This window comes from Tachypleus tridentatus, chromosome 3, assembly GCF_004210375.1.
Source record: "Tachypleus tridentatus isolate NWPU-2018 chromosome 3, ASM421037v1, whole genome shotgun sequence".
In the NCBI taxonomy this organism is placed as follows: Eukaryota; Metazoa; Arthropoda; class Merostomata; order Xiphosura; family Limulidae; genus Tachypleus; species Tachypleus tridentatus.
This window is the reverse complement of record NC_134827.1, coordinates 78658273-78682126: the sequence shown is the minus strand read 5'-3', so window position 1 is coordinate 78682126 and position 23854 is coordinate 78658273. Positions and strand designations below refer to the sequence as shown.

The following is a 23854-nucleotide window of genomic DNA, read 5'->3' as shown; positions in this document are numbered from 1 at the left end:
TATCAATTGTACACATTAGAGCCATCTTCAAATAGTATGTTCTAAAAGCGGGTTTGTTTTCATTAACTTGTCACTTAATTGCTGCTGCAATAGTCATTCTTGATTTTCCACAGTAGGTTATAAACCCATTTCAATGTTTTGACTGTTACGATGGCAATATGTTTGGAGACCATAATTTTGTCAGCGATGCAAATTAGATGTACAAACTGTCTTTCAACTACAATCAGTTGATACTGTAAATTTTGTGAAGTCTTTCTAATAGCAGAAATGAAAAATACTTTAATTTAAAATGAGAGTACGTGGTTATTATATTTACATAAAGTTTATAACTTAAAGTACTGGAAGAGAAGTTAGTGATATGTGTGGAACTGGATAATTTTGTCATATTGAGTTCTGTTCTTTTAGTTTAATTATTTTGTTTTTATAAAAGCTGAATTTAATAATTTAGAAAAAAAACATGCTGAATAATTAGTATATTATTATTGTATTTGTATAAACTTGTTGTATATATATTTCTTTTGTTTTGAAGGGAGTAATTAAATACACACCACTCATAGAATCATAAAGTCCCCTTAAAAGTTCTATAAAACCAAGAAAGGAACACCCTTAAAAGTTTTATTTTGGTTTATTTAGTACATATATATAATTTGTCCATGTTGTGCCTTAATATTTTGGATTCTATTACATGATATATGTTTTGCTATTGACATTAAAACATTGCTCAGCTCTCATTTGTTACTGTATTAAGTCACTCATTCTTTTATAACCTGTAAAAGCATTTAAAATATCATTTGTACATGATAGTATTTTAGCATGTTAATATTGCAGATTTGTTTAAAGCTTTATAAACAGTGTTTCACTACTGTTCATGTATTGGGAGTTATTTTTATAGTCTTCTCATCTGTAAAATAATTTTCACTGTTAGTTTGTATGGATGTTTAAATGAATACGAAGCTATAATCGTACTTACATGTCGGTAATGGTTATATGCAGTTATGTGGACATTTTGTGATATATATTCAGTTTTGTATTTCATTTTCATTTAAAGTTTTTTAGCAATTTTCACACTCATTCTATAATACCTTCATCCTGTTAAAAAAAAACAAAAAAACTGTATTAATTGAAGCATGGCTCCTTTTAAAACTTGTCTTCAAAATAAAACACAAAAAAATTGGATATTGATATAATATCAATCCTCCACATAATCTCCAGAACTTGAATAGATCTGGAAGATTAGTGGAATTTATTAATTAATTACATTTCAGGTTTGTTGACTGATTACATTTAACTTATTGAGTATTCACATGTGAGACTTGAATACTTGTGATAATCAAAAACCTGAATAATTGGAAACTGTAATTTTGATAATATTGTTTTCATGATGTTAATGAAAATTTTGATTAAAAGGTTTGCAGTATGGAACCTTAAGGTATTTGATGCTGACTGGTAATCTGTTAGGTTGATCAGGTCAATTATGCATCTATTTCTTTTGGTAAAATCATATTTTAACCTTTTTTCTTAACCCTATGGTGCAGTCCTGAAATATCTTGCACTATTTCAATGGCTGAGTGTATAAGACAATTATAAGTAATATTGTGTATTTATTTAAAACACAAAACAAAATTCCATCAGATAGAGAATATGAAGATTGTCAAGGCAACATAGAGTTTTGTATAACAAAAATTTTGCTAGGTCTTTTGAATCCAGGACTACATTTTAGGGTTAAGAGAAAAATAACTGAAGAGGTCTTAACTCATTGTCATAAGATATTCCTTTCATACCTGGAATCATTCCTGGAGCCCTCCTCTGAACAGTTTCCAATTAGTCAATATTCTTTCTTAGATAGAAGATCAAAATTGCACAGTATTCCAAGTGAGGCATAGCTTGTGATTTCTATAGAGGTAATGACCTCTTTTGACTTCCATAAATACACCCTAAAATTCTGTTAGCTTTATTGGCTTAGGTGTCTTGTTTATCACAATGATAAGATCTGATTTTTCGTCCATCATACTGTTGAGTTTATATCTATTTTAAATGTGTGATCTGTGATAACCCAAGTGAATTATCTTATGTTCTAATTAAATATCATGCCAAATATATTTCTAACTTACCAGTTGATTAAAATTTTTCAATAGAGTAGTAATTGAACACTCTCAATAAAGAAAGAAATATCATAGTTTATTGTTATCAGTGAATATCATCTGTGTAAATAAGAAAAAATAAAGGCCAAATCACTGAATTCTGGGGTATTCTTCTAGTAACAAAAGTCCAGTTAAACTGGTTTTTACTGATATCAGCCTTTTACTTCTTTAATTCAACCTTCCTACAGCTCAACTGACTAGTTTTTCATTAACCTGTGCAGGTGTAATTTTCTAAAATTTTGTATATCTCATAATGAAAATTTATTTAAAAATCAAAATATGTAGCTAAGTATACTAATATCTTTCTTTAGGTTACTGCTTGCCAGAATTTACATAGGGAGCGATGTTCTATGTAAAGTGTTTTCAGCCCAACGAAAGCTTTGCTCCTGGGGGTTACTGCTTGCCAGAATGGGAGCGATGTCCCTCCTGGGGGCCACCAAAAAGTGGGCTGAAAACAAAGATGCCAAATTAATTTTGATTCTAAATAAACAATAAGCTGATAGAAATTGTTGAATTAAGTAATATAGTACATTGAAAGGAGATGTTATTGTTTTTTAACAACCATGCTAAAATTATAAGTTGAGGGGCCAAAAACATTTTTTTATTCAAAGAGCTTCAGACTAGGAGTTTGAGAATCATTAGTTTAGATAACAAGTAACACTTTGTGACAATTATTTTTCAGGTACACTAATCATTTTCCAGTCTTTGCATCAGCAGTTCTCAGGTTGAGATAATCTGTCTTCCTTTAGGTTGTCGTTGATAATGTTGCTTGATTAGAGTTATGAAAAAGATAGCACAGCATATAGATCTGACTGTAGAACACCAAGATGAAAAGAAACATCTGGTGTTCTCACAGACAAAATGATTTGAGAATCACTGTTATATATATACATAGTTAACCTAAGTACCTGTAAATGGTAGTTTTGAAGATGCTTAAAATATTCATTTCTGTTTAGACATACACTGCAGTACAAACATTTACGAAGAGTCATGACCTGGTACTTTTATTGTCATGTGTAGTCTATAAGCTCTGTTGCACCTTCAGAGAGTAATTCTAACATGCACTTTTGCTTTCATACATAGTGTACATGTGTGTGTTAGTAACAAACACAAAGAAATGCAAACTAGTTCAATTTTTGTCACATAAAACCCTCTTAATGGACATGCACTTAATATATGTTACAAACAGGAAACTGGGGCCTATGTAATTAAGTAGAATGAAATTGTACGTAACATTAGCATCAAAGTCTGTTCACCATCTGTGATACAAATCTGTTTGAAAGCTGTATTTATCCATTATTTTATTGGTACTTATAAGTATGTTTAAAAATTTTTAAAATAACATTAAATATATAACATACTGAAAGCCAACAGCTAGAGCATTTTGTAAGTAGGGTATGCTGTTTTGTTTTTTTATTGCTTTTATTAACAGTATTGGCTGAAATGTTTAAGGTATCTAATTTATTCTTTTTAATTTATTATTATTGTTTTATTATAGAGATTATTTGGCATCATTAGCTTTATATATATTTTGGACTAACTCATCAAGATTCCCAAACCTTGTATTATTGGGATTATGGCCAAAAATATTATTTACAGCAGAGGTAAGCAACAGATGAAGCATTATGTTTCTAATTTCTCTAAGATGATAAGAAAAGTATAATTATTTAGTTATTTTCATTGAATAGTTGATTTTTGGTTTTGGAAGCTAATATTAATTTGTTAGTAATTTAATATAATTTTGCAGTGAAAGCATTTTCATAATACATAATATTAAAGTTTTATGTGCATATTATAAGTACTGTTGTTCAAAAATCTAATCGTTTGTTTACTTTTTATCTGAGCCAGTAATGAAAGATGATAAATGTATGTTGTGATACCATGTGTAGTATTGAGTGATAAATCAACATGTGTAAAGATTACAATATAGTGTAGTTTCATTTTTATTTAGTGTTTCACTTTTGACCATGTTAGCATATTTGCCCAGTTATATATATTGTCACCAATGCTTGTCCTAATAAATTATATAAGATGTACCAAGTGTTTCAGATAACCTTCTGTACATGCATGCAGTTATTGTACAAGTGTTTAATTTGTATAAAATTTGGCAAATAGTGAGATTTTACTAGTTTACAAAGTAATAAGGGATATGTGGATTTTCATCATTTATCTTTTGTACAGTGCCTAGAATACATGTCCATGATTAGATAATTAGTTTGACTCTTGGCATCTGAGACTGTAACTGGTTGGATCTGTCCAAAAGACCTTTTATATTTTGATAAATGATTGTTGCGTGTATTTCTGTGATTTATGCATGATTTATTAATATAAATAATTAAATAAAACATTAAATAATACAAGGATAACGAGACCGTCCTATCCACTTAAATAAACATGCACAAAAAAAGAGACACAATTTAAAGTAACTCTTATTTATATAATTGTTACTTGAAGGCTATAAGCACTTGGTGAAAATGATGTATTATGCAAAAATTTGTGTTTGTGTCTGTTACTCCTACTGTTCTCACCATTACTTATATTTTTCTTTTACAACATCAGTACTGTCCACTCCATTAATAATCTGAAACACCTCAATCAGATGCTATCTAACTCTTTCTTTTGCAAGCAAAAATAACTTCACAGATCTTTAACCTGTTCTCAGAGTTCAATGTTCTTTGTAGATTTTGCTGTTTTGTTGCCAAAAGCATGATTCACATGTATTTTTTGTGCATCAACAATGGATGTAAATGGAATTTCCATGATACCTCTGTCAAACAATGTCATATTTACTATACTGCACTGTGCATTTGCCTGCTTTCTATAGATATTCATAATGTGGTCTTAGCTATCTGTGGTTGGCAACAATTTGCACACATTTAGAGCAGCTGCAGTCAGTGGGTTATATGCATCTCAAGTAATTTACATGCAGTTGAATTTTAGATTTAATTAAGTCAGAGCCATCAAACAGTACATTGACATTTTTGGGCAATTTCAAACTCATACATAACTTAAAGGCAGTTCACAATGTAAACTCAGTTCATCAGTGTTGTATTTTAAACTGATCAAACTGTTTTTGTATAAACATTTATTATATAAACTACTGGAAGACTTTGGACAACTCAGGTTATGAAATTATTTGCTCTTAGTTCCTCAGCACAAATATCAATAACTGTTTTAGTTTCAAGATGTGATAGAAGGTTGTGCCATGTTGGATGCAAGTTAACACAAATGTTTCCCTAATGTGCTAAAGTACAAACTGCAGGAAGCTACACTGGAGGGGTCCACCCTATACAGGAGATTAGCTCAACATTTTAATTATAAAGTAATATTAAATCTCTAATTTAAAATTTATATTTGTAATCCAGATGTGAAGCTAATAGTGGCAAAAGTATACATATTAGACATTTATTTTAATGGTTGGAGTAACTTACTGAGTGAATTATTTGTAAATATTCATAACTATTACACCAACATCAATTACAAACAAAACTGTCAACACAACTAATTACAAGCACAGGCGAGCATATGACTCACAAAACACCTGAGATCACACAAGGCCCCATAATATTGTAACTGGCACAACCACCAACAGGAATACTGTGTGACATTTAGGTATATTTTAAGAGAAATAACCTGACCTTTCTGTAGTTTTATTACTTATAATGTACAATCAAAACATAATGCAGTGATTGTAAAGTGTACCCAAGATTCTAATATGTTTTTTTTTGTTTTTTTTTTTACAAGTCTGAACAAAGAATCCCTATCCAAGACAGGGATAAGGGTCTGAATCTAGGACACTGTCTTTTGGATGATATGATTGCCATCTTTCAAATGGGTATCATAAGAATTAATTTTGTTTTGAAATTTTTTTCAAGAATCTCCAAAGGCTCATGATGGTTTCTTAAATAATCCTCATATTTCCAGTGCTGAAGAGATGTAAATTGTCAGTCTCTCCAAGAAACCACAATTAATGTGGCTGTAAACTATTTGGACTCTTTGTACATGGGAGAAAATGTCTTTCCAAAGGAGGTTGTCAATGAATCACTTACTTATGAAAGAATGCAGAAGCTATGCTTGCCTTAGTGTGACAGAAGTTTAGTTCCTTTCACTTTGTGTAGAGAGAAGTCCTTGTGCCAACTTCTTTGTGTAGCAGAATTAGAGAAGTTGGCTCAGAGTGAAGAGATACTATCTTCTCTAACATGATGGACAATAATTTATGGGCTGGTTTTAATAAGTAGGGTAGGTTTGCCATTCCTCAGCCCACCTTTGTCTTCTGTAACAATCAAGGCAAAGTTTCATTATATACAAGTATCTGTACTTTTAAAGAAATAGAAGGGACTTGTATTAAAAAAAAAAAAAAAAGACAGCCATATAAATGTTTTTAGTACATAACCTAAAGATTTCAATCATTAATTCTGAGACTGGAAGTTGGGTGCCTGAAAAGTCATGTTCTATTTTGACTACTTGACCTAATAGTAACTCTAAATCATCTGAAAGTCATTCTTTTTATGAATTTTCATGTTTATTAAAATTAACAAGGAACTTAAAACACTTGAAGATTTCTTTGAGAATACTAACAACACTGGAAACCAAACATTGAAGAACTGCCATGATCCAAGAACAGTTAACTTTAAATGTGGTTTTTCAGAACATCTTAAATTATATCAAAGTGTAGTTTGCTTTAAAAAGTAATTTCATTTACAGCTACAGTTGGTTAAAACTTGGTGGATGACATTCAACAAGTGTGATCAGTTTTTTTATTATAAACAAAGTCACAATTTTATATTTTCAATTAACATGTTTATTCCAACACTATGACTTGGTTACTACTATGAATTTAATTTTTAAGGTTAACCCTTAGTGTTTGGTATTGTAAATTACAAGTATTCACATCAGTTGTTTTATGTAATTAACAATATTGTGGTATAAACTAATGTTCCTGAATGAGTACTTGACTTCCAATAAATGTTTAACACACACTTTACAACATTTAAAATATTCCTACAGTCTTAAGAATGTTTGAAGGTATAATTACAAGTTTTGGTAATATTACCAATGGTATTTTTGGTAATATGATTATTTCTTAAGCCAATAGTAATTTTGTGTAAACAGTTTGTATATTATACCAGTTAACATTGTGTGATGTAGTTACCCACACTTTTAATCTGTTGATTCATTCTGCCTTTATACCACACATATAGAAACATGAACAAAGTCAGTTTACTGTTGTTCCTGAACACATGGTTTGTCTGTTTGTCATTGGTACATAGAGGGTTATAGATTCAGCATTATGGTTGTTTAAGATTTACAAGTATTTGTGTCTGCATACCTGTCGATCAGTAGAATCTGCTGTGACATATGTACATATATAAAGTAGCTGTACAGTATGCATCGTAACTCCTTGTTATCACTTGTGCCAGTTGATAACCGTGCATAAGCTTGTCAGTTCTTCATGACTCAACTGTAACTGATAAAAACTTTACTATTTCTAAAGAAGGTTGCACATAGAAAATGCAACACAATATAGGCTTTGTGTCTTAAGTAAATGCACTGTGTTCTGTGTGGAGGGAGGGGAGGGTGGAGAGAAAGAAAAGAAATTAACATTTTCAACAGTAATGGTTGTTGTGTACCAGTTTACTTTGGTTTTCAATTTTATATTTGGTTGAGGATATAAAAGAATCTCAGCTATTTGGAACTTTGAAACCATCCATGTGATTTAGATTTTCAAGGCCTTAACCTTGGTACGTATGTGACTTCAAGTGTCCACTGTTGGTATCTTTCTTTTTACTTACCAATGACACATTTTCTTTTTCAGTCTTATACAAAATAAACATTGTCTGATTTAATAAGTAATGATGTAAAATAAACATTGTCTGATTTAATAAGTAATGATGTAAATTTATAAGGTGAGTAAGGTAAAGCACACCTGTTTGTGGGATGAGTTCATGATGTTAAAAAAACAAGTTCAAGAACCTGAGCACTTTTGAAAGGTGGACCTTTGTTCTTCAGGGGCAAACTGGGATTCTACTAAAGGATGAGTGATATTGTTTAAACAAATATTTCTATACCACCAACTCTTACAATATCACATAATCTACTAACAACATAGTAAGACTACTAGCCACTTTTAGTTGCAGTCTGTTTTGGAAGTAACTGAGTAGCACATGGCATACTCAGGGTGCAAGAGAAAGCTTTTGTTATCTATTTATTGCCATCTGTAGTATGTTTGTATCATAGAGTGTTGATCAGACAGTATATTTTGTTCTGTCAAATCATCTGTAGTCGTTTCTCATCACGTATAGAAGTTTGTTTGCAAAATATAATATAGTTTGGATTGCATATATGAATTATGTAACATATAAACTTTATGATACGACAGAAGTTTGCAATGAATTAACTGAAATGAACAGCACAAGGTTATAAAGTTTTATAGTCTATTAAATAAACCATCATGTACATGTTTTGGTGGTGGAAGAGTCCACCACCACCAGAAGTATTAAGTTAATTATAAGATACTAGATTATATAGACCTCTATATAGACGTTCATGCAAAATTATAGTAAATATTTGTAAATAACTTTGTACAGTGTTGCTGATATTATCAAAGTATTATTAATTTAATATAACTTGTAATATCTTGACCAGAGCTCTTAACATTTTAATATATTTTACTAGTTTATAATAATTCTCTAATACTTACTTCATTCTTATAATCGGCCCGGCATGGCCTAGCACGTAAGGCGTGCGACTCGTAATCCGAGGGTCGCGGGTTCGTGCCCGCGTCGCGCTAAACATGCTCGCCCTCCCAGCCTTGGGGGTGTATAATGTGACGGTCAATCCCACTATTCGTTGGTAAAAGAGTAGCCCAAGAGTTGGCGGTGGGTGGTGATGACTAGTTGCCTTCCCTCTAGTCTTACACTGCTAAATTAGGGACGGCTAGCACAGATAGCCCTCGAGTAGCTTTGTGCGAAATTCCCAAACAAACAAACAAACAAACAAAACAAATTCTTATAATCAGTGTGACCAAGTAAATCAATAGAATAAGTTGATTGCTACATGTTCAGTTGATCCAGGTTTATTAGTCAAACTAGCACAGGGTTGGTCCACTGGATTGTGACCCCAGATTGGGAATGAAATGTTGACCGTGAAGAGTAAAGTTACAGTGTGCATCAACACAAAATTGGCAAGGTTCTAGTAGAAGGAACAAGTCTTGTTGTATTCAAAATGTTATGTATTATAAAAGTACTCGTACTCAAGATGTATTTGTGAAATGACGTCAGAGGTGTTGCTAAGGCCTTAAAAGATTTGAGGCTCAGAGCTGTAGTTACAGGAATTTTCAGTACTTATGTATGAAGTCGATCATGGTTTTCTATTATGATTTTTTTAAGATACCAACTGAAGATTCAGGACATTATGAAGTAGGATGAGAACACAAGCCTCGTGTGCCCATCCTTAATGATGTCAGCCTAACTCAGACTGTGAGAAGTCATGGTACTTTTGTCCATCATACAGTCTGAATATTCACTTGCACAACCTGTAGAACACACCTACAGTGTTTTTCAGTATCCCTTTACATTGTATCTGACAAAAACGAATAAAAACCCTGTAAATTACGGGAGTGCTTTTGAAAAATGGGCCTTTCTTATTTGGGGGCAAGCTGGTTGTTGGTAAGTAAATTTCCATAAAGATGATTTCAGCAGCCACGAGGGCAAGCCGTGAGTAGCAGCTTTAAAGTATGCTTCCTTTCTGACACCTTCAGGTATTTTTTCGTAGCAAAACGACTATCATTAATGACATGCAGATGGTCGATATATACGTGTGTACATTGTATTTTATATTAATAATAATTACGAAAACAGTAAAGACTTTGAAATGCTAGTGACATTAACACGATGTTGAATGTATATGTTTTGTAGTGTTTAACAAAAATCAATTCTGTCGATTGTTTTATATGCTCACGGAGTTATAATGCTTAAAATCTTGGGTTCAATTCCAATGATTGACAAATAGCCCATTGTGTGACTTTGCGCTGAGGAACACGCACTTTTTATTTATGTGTATATTTATTAGTTTAAAATAATAGGAAAATAAACAATATTTATCGTTGCTGTTGGTGCTCACTATTTATATAATAATTAGAAATTAATCATTGAGTAAGCTTAATAAAAGCTCATGCATGCGTTTGTGTTTTATATTAACTTTTGACCAATCTACCTAAATTAGAGTTAAAACTTAAGCTTGTACATGATATAGTTGATTTAATAAGCTTGTCTATCTTAGGGGGCTTTTTTAAACAGGGAATTGGTGAGGATAAAATCTTTATTTTATCTTCTGAACTGTATTCATAAAGGTTAATGACATTTATGTCATGAATTAACAGCATGTGTGTGTCTGTGTATGTGGTCGATTGACTGTTTCCATTATAATCTGCGACACGGTGCGGAAAAAAGTGTACCTTATTTTATATACTGCAAAATATGAATAAATCGTTCACTTTGAAACATGGTCACGGTGCACATGGCTCTTCTTACTGTACTGACATCTGAGAAGTTCATAAACACTTAGCTGTACACTGTCACACACACACACACAGAATTTGTGAAGTAGTAGATATTCAAATGTCATGCTTTTATGGCAAAACCAGATACTTAATTTTATAACTTTTCAGCAATAATGACAAGTACTTTAATATTACTTTACCACAAATATTTACCCTGTGTACTGGTGGAATTAAGTACTGAATAAGGGTGTGAAGAAAAGGAAAACTTAACCTCTCTTAACAGTATCGGCTACACTTATTACAATATCGGTTTGAAATGAGTCAAGTTTCGAGTAAAGCTGACTCTGGAATAAACTGCTTTCATCATATAGAAAGTATTAAACGTGACATCACTTTTTAAATTAAAAATTAACTTCCCATCAGAATAGACTGTATGTGGAGCGAAACGAACAATTACTTAAGACAATTCTCATTATACTGTATTGTACTCTCAAGTAATAGGTTTGTTCGTAAAATTGAAAATTTCAGTACATATGTGGAAAATTTGAATATCACGCAACTAAAGAAACGTTTGCTGCAAAAGAAAATTGTCTAATCAAGTTGTTTCGTAAAAAGAACAAAACAACAACAAACAACTAGGTTAAAGTATGTGGAAGCCCTCGGGTACAGGTGTAATCCACATTTGATTACATTAACTGGTGATTGTCCTCTCGCATGCTAACAGCGCTAGTATATTTCAAGTTATAGACTGCTTGTGCCAAGCGAAACCCACTGCTAAATACGTACTCGTATAAGAATTATAGGCGTGTTCCTCCAAAGTATCCTGTATTCCCCTCCACTCTTTCACCTACTGTACACATTTTGGATATCAAACAAATTTACTGAAGAAAACATTTTTAGTATTTTTTTCTTGAGTTACTAATATGGCGTCCAAATACTGAAAAAACTGACAAATAAATTTGTATTCATGTATATCCTTAAAAAGATCATGAAGTGGTAATACATTGACTGTAGTCGGGTTAAGAGCAGGCTGCCTATTATATATATAAAAAAAAAAATGGTTGATGACGAGTTAATATGTAAAAATCTCGAAGTTCTGACATCTGTATTGTTTTTGGAACAGTTCCAAAACATTTATTTATTAAGCATATTATTGAACCAAAAGCGGTAGTGGGGCCTCGAGATCGTTATGCTCTTCAGAACGAATCATTGCTGATTGTAAATCGTATCTAACCAATATAATACATCTGTGCCCATGGTGTCGTTACATTGATCAAATACTAGGTATTACGACCATGCCAAAGTACCAGGTTTAGAAACTTGACCTTTCGTTCTTGACAATTTGTGTTGAAAATTCTGACAAAACACAACCCTCACCCTTCTTTTTTTATCGATGCTATCCGAGCCACGTGCCTCAATGGAAGTTGGACCAGGCTAACTGGCCTTCATTCACTGCTCTCTCAAAACTTGATCCAGCCATCGTGTGTAAGCCATCGATATATGACTGTGGTAGCAGTAACTGATTGTACTGTTCAGGCAGCTATTCAGTGTATTCTTAAAACCTCGACACGTTTTCCACAGTATCCTTGTCCTTGGTGGAATCCTGTCTGCCATATGACAGGAAAAGCTCTGAAACGGGCTTGGGATTTCTTTTGTAGGTATCCAACACTTTTAAACCACATTGCATTTCAGCAGGCCTATGCACATGCTTGGTAGGTCAGACGTCAAAGCTAGAAGGAATCTTGGACTAAATACACCTAGCATTTCTTCTACCACCAGTTCCAAAGTCACATGGAACAAAATTCGAAAGGTTAGTGACTGGTGTACCTCTTTCCCCCTTTAAATTTTGTTCTTTGATGACTGGGAAGTTGCTGATACTCAGAGCATCGCTAATATTCTTGGTGAAAGCTTTTTTCATGCATCTAGCATTTCTTCATCATCATCCATCTTCTTAGCCATCAAAACACGGGTAGAATGATCGCCTCTTTCCTTTTGGGCTGATCGTCTCTATGACTATAATCATCCCTTTAAACTGGTGGAACTTAAACTTTCTCTTTATTGGTATGGCAGAATACTGGTCGGACTTCATATTCATTGAGATGTTGCACTATCTCTCTCCTGCTTCTCTTGCTATTCTTATGATTATTTTTAACCCGATCGGGCAGAAGAATGTTTTACCCGATGCTTGGCGTCATGCTATTGTACTCACTTTTCCTAAACCTGGTAAGGATCCCAAGATTACTTTGAACTACTGTTCAATTGCTTTGACGAGCTGTCTCTGTAAGATCTTAGGGAGGATGTATAATGCTTGTCTTGCTTGGTTCCTCAAATCAAACAACCTCCTCTCACCCACTTAGTTTGGGTTCCAAAGACAGCACTCCACCATGGACCACCTGATTCGACATGAAACATTAATTGGGGAAGCGTGTGGAGGTATGGTGTCTTGCGAGACCTCAACTCGTATGGGTTGCGAGGCAAATTACCAATTTTTATTAACCATTTTTTAATGAATTGTCGATTCCATGTCCGTGTGGGTTCAGTAACTTTCCCATTTTTTTCCTACAGGAACTTAGGGTCCATTAGGGCTGTCTTGAGTGTCACACTTAATTATAAAGATTAATGGCATCAGTGGACAAATACCCCTCCAGTTGCAAACGGTCCCATTGTCGACGACTTCCACATCTCACGTCAGCTGTCAAATATGAGGTATATTGAGTGGCAGCTATAGACTGCCCTCAATCATTTACTGAAGTGGACTGCAGCAAACAGCTTTAATTTCTCTCTCTAAAGTGTTTGCATGCACTTTTGCTGCCAACGAGGTATTCACCCTGATCCTGAACTCTGTATTAGTGAAGTTGTGCTGCCTGTGGTCCTTGAGACAAAGTTCTTGGGGCTTATATTTGACTGTAAGCTAACCTTTATTCCACATTTCAAGCAGCTATGTGTGAAAGTTTACGAGGGCACTGAACATTCTCTGTATTCTCCCTTCTACCTCCTTGGGGGGGAGGCAGATAGGTGTTCCATGCTAACAAAAATTTTGTGCCCCTTATTTGATCAAAACAAGACAATGGATCTCTGTTTCTCTCTCTAAAGTGTTTGCATGCACTTTTGCTGCCAACGAGGTATTCACCCTGATCCTGAACTTTGTATTAGTGAAGTTATGCTGCCTGTGGTCCTTGAGACAAAGTTCTTGGGGCTTATATTTGACTGTAAGCTAACCTTTATTCCACATTTCAAGCAGCTATGTGTGAAAGTTTACGAGGGCACTTTTGACTTCTTGACTTCTTTTTATGAATTTTAATACTTGTAACTTTTTATCTGATGTTTGGCGCAGATAGCTTAGCTGCATGCAGTTTTTCAATTAAAATCGCCTGACATGATCCAGATGAAATGTCCAGTTTATCAGTTATTTCGCGTATAGTTAACCGTCGATCACTTCGAACTTTTTCTTCCATCTTATCGATCGTTCCATTAGTGGACGATGTCGACTGTCGTCCAAATCGTGGGTCATCTTTGATAGATTCCTGACCATCTTGGAAGCGTTTTATCCACTGATAAATGACAGCTTTACTTAAGCAGTCATCACTAAAGGCAGTTCTTAACATTTCGAGGATTTCTGCCCCTCCTTTACCATTCTTCACAAACTTGATAGAAACATGTTGCTATTTTTCTCTGTCCACTTTTATTACGACAAGGGCAAGAGATACGTCTGCCTTTGAACCCGTTTTGTGCCACACGGTTATAAGGTCTGGAGAAATGGTTACTTCATAAGGTAGATCACTGTCTGTACTTTGTACACACCTCAGTGAAGCTCACTGCCTCTGTATTAGCACCTGTAACAGAAGTCTTAGAACGTTTTGATATATAATATGGTGTTTTCTCTTGAGCATTTAGTTCACGTGAAATTGTCTTTTAATTACTTGGTTTTGAAATTTCGTTGCTTGTTAAACCAAATTCTGAACGAAATACCACATTTCTACACAAGTGTGTAACGCTGCTTTGGTTTCCTAAGCCTACCAATTAACTCCACTCAGTGTCTCATCTGTAATCTCGTAAGCCCAGCATGGTCATGTGATCTGAGGGTCACGAGTTCGAATCTTCGTCACATCGAACATGCTCGCCCCTTTTTTCAGCCTTGGATGCGTTATAATAGTACGGCCAATCCTACTATTCACTGGTTAAAGAGTTGTTGTTGGTGGTGATGTCCTTCCCTCTAGTCTTTGATAAAGTTGGGATGGCTAGCGCAGATAACACTCACGTAACTTTGTGAGAAATTCAAAACAAATTGTAAGCTCGAGGGTTTGTATCGCTAAAATTTTGGTTCATTGTTTCAGCTTATTGTGCAGCTTTGTGTTTAGCAGTTTCAAAACAATCTCAAAAAGTCAATGAAGGTATATACATTTGATGGTACTACTTTATATAATGTATGCTAGTGGCCTTGTATATTAAAATCCGATCACAATTAAGATGTGGTCACCAAACAATGTGCTTAATTTTTTAAGTGACAGAACAACGGTTTGGTTTTAGTACATGCTTAGCGTGTTGCGATTAGAGGAAAAATGTAGACAGAGGAAATCGGTATATAACGAGTGGATTAAACGTGTCATTTCTATAATATGTTAAGATTAGGATAAATAGCGCTTGTTCTCTCCACGTAACTACTGCTGATGTCAATCCATTTTCTTAGCGGCGCTTTTCTCATTTCCTGTAAGAGGTTCATGTTCAGCTTTTGAATGAAGTAGGCTATTTATTACCTAACGATATATTAGGTTGCTGATAAACTAAAGTATTACGTTTTTGGAAAAGCATTAGTGCATCGACCCCATTGCAACGAGTGCTTCCCTCCCTCGTTGGTTTGTAACGTCGGTTGTTCACATTGGCTAGCGTCTTATGCTGACCGATTTGTGTCGTTTACAATTCAGTAACCATTATTGTTGTTATTTTTTAACCGTGACGGGTGTTTGGAAGAAGGCAAGTGCTCGGTGGATTTCCGCCTTTCTTAGTGTACATGTATTTGGGTCAAAAGGGTTGCAACAAATCGTCAGAATTACTAGTTTTCACACTTTAGTTTGTTTCATATGTTCCGAAGACTGGACAGGCAGAAGAAATGTTTATTTAGAAAGCCTGTTTAATTCTCATGAAAAGTATCTTGGGATTGACTCTGTGGTACAACTGTATTTTGGAACTGACAAGCCAGGTACATATGCATGTACCTGACCCTCCCAGGCCCTCAACGACGTAAAAACCCGGGTGCTGGAACATAACAACTCCCTGCATTTTTAGATGTGGGTGATTTATAAGAGTAACAGTCAGTCTCCTAGTGTGGTTGTGTGTACAGTAGGAACTGGCTGCCTTAATCTCTTATCTGTAGTTCAAAGTTAGGGATAGGAGAGGGGGTTAGATAGCTCTTGTTGTTTTGTTTTAAGTACAAATACAATAGAGCAGAAGAAAATGCGTGTAAATCAACGTATTCAGATCTACTTTGTAGCTGTTTGAAAGAAGGTCGAACAGCAAGATAATGTACAGTGGTTTAGCGCTAAATAAAGGAGTGAGGGAACGTTTTTTTTTTTTTTTTTTGAAATTGCCAATATTGTGAGTATTTATTATGTCGCCTGTGCATTAAAAACACACATTTCAGAAATATTAGTTCTAAATTGTAAGGGACATTGTTTGAAAATGTTTCAATAAAAAATAATTTTATCTAACATTGTATGCGCATTGCTGTCTGGTTTCCAGTTTTGAACCAGAGAGATGTGAACAGATTTGTCACGTGGTTAATTAACAACTTAGTTCTTGTTTTGTAATGCTAAGATTCATGCTCGTGAAACCTCGTTCGCATTTGGAATAACTGCACCGAATGACTTTTGAACATCCGATTAAAAGAATTAGATTTTACAGAATATGGTGGCTATGTTATCCAGGAAGTTGTGCGTGTCTCTGTGTGTGTGTGTGTGTGTGTGTGTATATATAAGCAAGTGATGATAATGCTATAAATTACCTTTTAAAGCATGTGGGTGATTAAGTCAGCATTATATAACTATGATTAAAGTTAGAATAAAAGCTAAACCTGACTTACGTAATATTACGAGGATAGAGAAGACTTTGTTTTCAGCCTCTGACATTTATTTATTAAATCGTAACGTTCGCGCGCGCTTGTTTATTTTCTTTTGTAGTGCTAACCCTCCCATAACTACATTTCATCTTCACTTGTTTTAGAGATTCAAAGATAAAGGGTGATGTATTATTCGAAGATAGTTGCTTAACTAGTTTTTTTCTTATATTCACTATAGTGTAATGACGAAATGTTTGTATTAAACAGGCATTTAACTTTGTAAAGGAAATGAACTTACGTTAAATCTATCCGTTTCGTTTCATGTTGGACAACATATTCTAGTATGTATCTCGCTGGCTAGCAGCCAGTTTCTATTTAACTAATTTATGTATGTTTCTCAGATTGTCTTTTTGTACTAGTTTTTCGCAGATGTTATCCATATGTATTTAAATTGTGTACATGTACATTTCTGGCTTTGTCTGAAAGTAAATGTGTATATACACCTGTACAAATGACTGGCTGGTTATGTGTTTGTAATTGTCGTTTAGTAAAAGTAAAACTAAAAAAAAATGAGTCTTGGCCCGAACGTTTCACCAGTGGTGACACAACAATCGTACAATCAATGTAGATGGATAGCTAACATTTATAGCCACAATTTTTATTTTCAAGAAATATTGGGTCAAACATTAACCCTCTCCTCTAAAAACTGTGTTGAAACACCAAGTACACTTAGCCCATCCCAACATTTATTATGTACTTCTACGCCAACCAACTCTCCTGTAAGAGAGATTTGAGCTTGAAGAAATAACCTAACCTCATTAATTTAGATGTGACAAATGTATTAACGAAGGTAATAAATTCTTGTTTTTAATATTATCTAATCTTTAAAAAAAGGTTTTAATGAGTGTTTAGGTAAGTGTGACAATGATACGAATGAAAAAGTATAATCCGTGATTATGTACGACAGTTTGTAAGGTTTGTGTATAACAATGTTTAGGGAAAACAACAGATTTGTTGGCCCATCTAGGCTCTCCCATTCTTTAAACTCAACTAAAACCATTAAATAACTACAAAAAACAAAACTGTACAAAGCTGGTCTTCATCATTCATATAGTTTTCAAGCTTTCTATTGAACTCATTTAAATTTTCTGCTTCCAGAACATCTGAAGGCAACCTATTCCAAAGGCCAACAACCTTCTTAGAAAGATAAAACCATCTTAGCTGAAGATGACTTGTACCATAGCCAAAATTTGTATTTGTCATCTAGTCCTACCATTCTCATCAAAAATGTTGATTTATTAACACTATCAACATCTTAAGAACCTTAAGCACCTCAATCAGATGCACACTAACTCTTGTTTCAAACAAAAATCATTTTAGAAATTTCAATTTATCATGGTATGACAAACCCTCCATCCAAGGTATCATCTCAGTAGCTTTCCTTTGAATCCATTCCAACAACTCAGTAAGGTAAAGAGTCAAAGACTGCAAAAATATTCCAAATGTTGCCCAGCTAGTGATCTATGTGATGAAATTATAACATTATTAAACCTGTATTGAGTATTTTTTATAAGTACAACACCTATTTGCTGTACAACTTCCAACAGTATATTTCTCGGATGGCTGTAGACTAGTCCCATCCAAAATGTACGTATAATTAAGATTATGGTAACTGGTATACAGTATTTTGCATTTATTATAATAAAACACATCTGCCACTTACTCACTAATTGATCTCAATTTTTTTTTTTACAATGCAGCATCCTCCTTCTCACAGCCAACAACACCAAATACTGTATTATCAGTGAATTTAAGTAATTTCTTAATAATTTCTTCATTTATATTATTGATGTAAATAAAAAAACAAAAGCAAAGTTCTAAATCTGAGCCCTGTCACTTGTGATGATATTAATCCAGTTTGATTGAACTCTGCTTTCTTCACTCTTTAATCCAATTAGCTAATTTATCCCCCACACCTTTACAAATACTTTTTGTTACAAGTCTTTTATGTGGAACCTTGTTAAATGCTTTATAAAAATCCAGATCCACCAAACTTGCATCCTTACTCACATACAGGTAAGCAATGACCTTTTCAAAGAATGTCAAAAGTATTTGTAAGGCAAAATTTTCCCTTAATAAAACCATGTTAATTATTCAATAAGATTCTGAACTTGTTTAAATGATTTTGCAAAGCGTCTTTTATCAGACTTTTGTAAACTTTCCCGTAACTGATGCAAGATTAATAGGTATGTAATTAGTGGGACAATTTGTATCACCTCCCTTGAAAAAAAATTACTTTCACTAACTTCCAATCCTTTGGCACCTGCCAACTATTCAAGTACTTCCAAAAAAAAAAAAAGTGGTAGTAATTGGTTCATATATCTAATCCTTAACCTCCTTCAAAATCCTCAGGGAAATATTATCTGGCCCAGGAGTCTCATCATTCTTTAATCCTTAAACAGCGGTAATGTTGCAGGTAGCACCTCCAATTGATTATGGCCACCATTTAAGGGTTAAACTTACCAATGTTTTCTTAACAAGCTTATAATTAATATGTTAAATCATCATTAGTTATGAGGCATCATCTGTAATCCATTAAATGTTCTACCACCATCATAATGTTTCATTTATCTTTAATGTATTTAAAGAAATCCTTCCTATTAAGTTTTACACTTTCAGCCAATGGTTTCTCCTACATCCTTCTTGATGCCCTGATTTCCTGTTTAACCAACTTTCTTGATGTTGATCTTCTAAATCTCTAATCAAACCAGTCAGTAGAAATCTTAAATTCTATTCTTTATATCCCTGTGAGCCAATATGTTTTTGTTTTTTTATACTTGTAGCCACCCTTTTCTTTCTGTAAGGAATGTATGTCTTAAACATTTAGAAATGTATCTTTAAAAATATTCTACATTTTATCAGTGTCTCCCTATAACTCATGTATTTAATTCAGAATGGATAATTCTTGTCACATTCCTTCAAAGTTTGTTTTTTTGAAATATGTTACCAAAATACCATTATTCTTGATATCCATATGCAGCAAAACATTAAGCCTAATAGATCAATGATCACTCTTACTTGGATGTTCCTCTTTATACCCTCTAAACCATTTCTGTATTAGAAGTTAACAATAACTCTAAAAATATCATTGTTTCTAGTAGGTTCTTTAACCAATTGGTGAAAAAATTATCTTGAACAGTTTCAAAAAAACTTTTTTCCTCAATGTTTTGTCTCTGACATTTTCCAGTCTATACATTTAAAATTGTGACCTTATTAACAGATGAAATTTTGATCTCATTATGAAATTTCTCACTAATTTCATCAGTATTATCTGATGGTCTATAACAGCCTTTCCTCTTTATATCCACTGATAGAAACCCAAATTGATACAATTTCTTTATTGTCTTTATCCTCAACTTCAACAGGGTGCAACACATTTTTGGAAATAAAGCCACTCCTCTCCATCTTTTCACTACTCTGCCCCTATTGAATAACCAATAAGCATGTATTTCAAAGAAACTTCTTTCATCAAATTCACCTATGTTTTTAATCTTCCTTAAATGTAAACCATCTGTTCTGTAAAGATTCTTTCTGCCAGTGGACTGATCCCACAAGTCCAACCAGCCAGTCTGCTCTTTTATACACACAGTATCTACTGTTTAGCTTTAGTATGTCTGTGTAAATGTTCTTGGTTACACATGGAACTTGTGTGAGAGTTGATGGTTGTGTATGTTAGTTTCTGATTCCTTGCACAAGGCTGGCAGAAAGCCATTTAACTAAATTTGTCTGACCACAAATTAAGCTTGTTATTGACACCTTATTGACTGGTTCTACCTGAAACTAAGAATTCATGAATAGATGTTTTGATGTATTTTAAACATGAATGCTACTATAAAACAAATTTTGGCATTAATTTTAGAAGACTTAAAAGTTTAATCAGTACTACAATTTATATTTCTTTGTTTGTATAGCTGATTAAATACCTGTACTTACATTTGTTTTGCTTTTAAGCATGCTGTGCACATGTGTGTGGGTAATTGTTTTTAAGAGTTTGTTGGTTGGTTGCCTGATTAACTACATCTGTTTAAATGGTTTAACTATTTTTTTTGTGGTATCTTGTGATTAAATACATATAAAAAATTTGTATGACTATTTATAAACCTCATGAATGTAAGTTTGTCTGTGAATAACTGTGAGAGTGAGTTAAATTTGTGTGAATAGCTGGTTTATTTATAACTTTATGAAAGTTAGTTTGTATGAATATCTTTCTTGTTTAAGTATGAGAACTAGTTAGGTTTGCCTGTTTAAATCATATGCTGGTTATCTGACTTGAGTGTATGTCACCATACAGTTTTTTAATGAATGGTTAATCATGTTGAAACTCCAGTAAGTCAGATTTAAGTATCGATGATTTTGTAACTGATCTTAGGAGCAAATAGATAACCTGCTTGCAATTTTGTTAAATGATTTTATTACTTTTAATGTTACGTAATGGTTGTTTTTAAGTTAGAAGATAGTGATACATGTTAGGTTATGTGTATGCAACTGTGACATATGTGGATAAAGCTTGCTTTGTGCATTGCTCATCTTAAAACACACTATAGCAAAAATGTGCCGTGCTCTTTTAGTCTCGTATGCAACAGATGTTGATTTTTAATAGAAGATAATATGTAATGTAACTTAACTACATAAGCAGTCTTGGTTTCAAGATGGGACCCATTTGGCAAGGATCAAGGCCAAAAGTGTTTCAGGTTGAGGGTTGTGTCAAGGATACCCCATTTGTTTGTATCATTGGAAAAATGGCCTCCTTCAGGCCTGGTGATGATCTGAACAAATGGTAGTGAAAGACTGTAGCAAAACATTTTTATTATTGCAATAATAAATAGTAATGGTTTGGCATTTCATTTATTTTAAGCAGTAAAGCATTCTACATACTTGAACAAGATATTTAGTCAGGGGTGTTATGTCTGCAATGACCTTCCTATTTTCTTCACACTTATTACTTCTTTCAGGCAAACTGTTCAAGGACACATTGTTTTTTAGTCAAAGAAAGTAAAATTTATTCAGTACTTTTCCTGTAGAGGTCCACTGATTATAATTATGTACTTCCTTGGTTTATGTAGTATATTTACTAGTTGCATACATCTATAAGGACTATTTTCAACAACATGTATAATTATCAACCTTAAGATGTGATAGTTCACTAATACACATTTTTTTCAAGGTACACACAAATCCTAAATTTCATGAATTTGCTATTCATCACTGTATTTTGTTTCTTTATATGGAAGGATAAAGCATGGATAGCCTATAGTTTAATTTTCTTTCTGAAAATTAAAGGAAATTAATGAAAGGAATAGTAAGAATTAGTTTCAATTAATATTGGAGTATTTAAGATTTCTCCATGAATTTTGCTCACATATTTATTTGGTAATATATAAAGGTTTGAAATATATATATATATATGTTTTAATGGCAAGATGCCACACAATGGTAATCAAAGTAAACTTTTTCTCTTGACATAATGACTTAAGTATTGAAGGCAAGCACGAAGTAACAATTTTAGGAGGCCTGAACGAGTTTTGCGTAAAATTCTACGGTCCGAAAGGAAGTAAGTCAAGTTCAGGAAATTAAATTTGTTTTTCCCACTTTAAATGTCATAATTAATTTTTCAAATTTCACCTTTATACAATGTCATGAAAATCATGTTTTACAGGGTTTTATGGAACATCGAACTGTTGATTTTTAACAACTGTTTATTATCCAAATGACCAATTAAATTATTTTATTTTGTTATAAGATCCAGGTGATGTAGTTGTTGAAATGAATTACATACATTTGAATTAAGGCACACATGCCTAAATCTTGACATAATGTACGTGAGACTATTTGACTATGCAGTTAGATATAGAACTTTAGTTTTCTTTGCTGTTTGGTACCATCAGTTGAAATAAGGAATATTATTTACTCGAGTCGGCTAATGAAACTCGTATTATGGCTGTTAGGCCCAGCATGGCCAGGTGGGTTAAGGCGTTCGACTCGTAATCTGAGGGTTGTGGGTTCAAATCCCCATTGCACCAAACATGTTCATCCTTTCAGCCCTCGAGCATTATAATGTTATGGTTAATCCTACTATTTGTTGGCAAAAGAGTAGCCCAAGAGTTGGTAGATGACTAGCTACCTTCCCTATAGTCTTACACTGTTAAATTAGGGACAGCTAGTGAAAATAGCCCTTGTGTAGCTGTGTGCAAAATTAAAAAACAAAACAATTATGGCTGTTTGTGTCGACTTTCATAGAGTATGTAGTTCAACAACAGAGTATTACCTAATTAAGTTTTATGTGTCAGTGAAAAGACAGCGTGGTTATTGATTTGTTATACATCCACACACTTGTTCTTATACCTGAAATGTCTCAAGTTGCCTGCCACATGTAAGGACATGTTAGCTCCTGTAGATAACATTACACATCATTAGTTGATTATAGCATTGTATTTCCTATCTATTATGTACAAGCATACTCATATTACACACTATGAACTATATATACATACTGTGTAGTTATAGCATATTTTATTAAAATATTAATTAATAATTGCATTTTAACTGTTGTTTTTTGTGTTAAAGTGACGAGTTTCTTACTATTTTTAAATTTTGTAATATTGCAATCAGAATGACTGTTACTGATAAATGAATTACTCTGTAGTTTATGGGCTAAGCCTAGATATTTTTTTGTTCTCCAGCACCTTACGAAGGAGGGGTTTGGAAAGTTCGGGTAGATCTACCAGAGAAGTATCCCTTCAAATCTCCTTCAATAGGTAGACTGTAACTTAGTACATCATCTGTACAGAACATGCATATTGTTTCAATAGGTAGACTGTAACTTAGTACATCTTCTGTACAGAACATGCATATTGTTTCAATAGGTAGACTGTAACTTAGTACATCTTCTGTACAGAACATGCATATTGTTTCAATAGGTAGACTGTAACTTAGTACATCTTCTGTACAGAACATGCATATTGTTTCAATAGGTAGACTGTAACTTAGTACATCTTCTGTACAGAACATGCATATTGTTTCAATAGGTAGACTGTAACTTAGTACATCTTCTGTACAGAACATGCATATTGTTTCAATAGGTAGACTGTAACTTAGTACATC

General features: G+C 33.4%; 1 protein-coding gene across 2 annotated transcripts in view; it reads left to right on the top strand.

Annotated features, from left to right (window-relative positions):
- The window catches only part of LOC143247277 (ubiquitin-conjugating enzyme E2 H-like), a 45035-nt gene that overhangs the window by 6922 nt on the left and 14259 nt on the right, over window positions 1–23854 (top strand). The window contains exons 1-3 of one of the 2 annotated variants that reach the window (XM_076495050.1): window positions 16666–17034; window positions 22228–22304; window positions 23434–23508. In XM_076495050.1, the coding sequence (XP_076351165.1) occupies window positions 17015–17034; window positions 22228–22304; window positions 23434–23508 (172 nt within the window). In that variant the 5' untranslated portion in view covers window positions 16666–17014. Of the gene's footprint in view, window positions 1–16665; window positions 17035–22227; window positions 22305–23433; window positions 23509–23854 lie in introns of those variants that run through there. The other variant, XM_076495048.1, reaches the window with a different exon arrangement.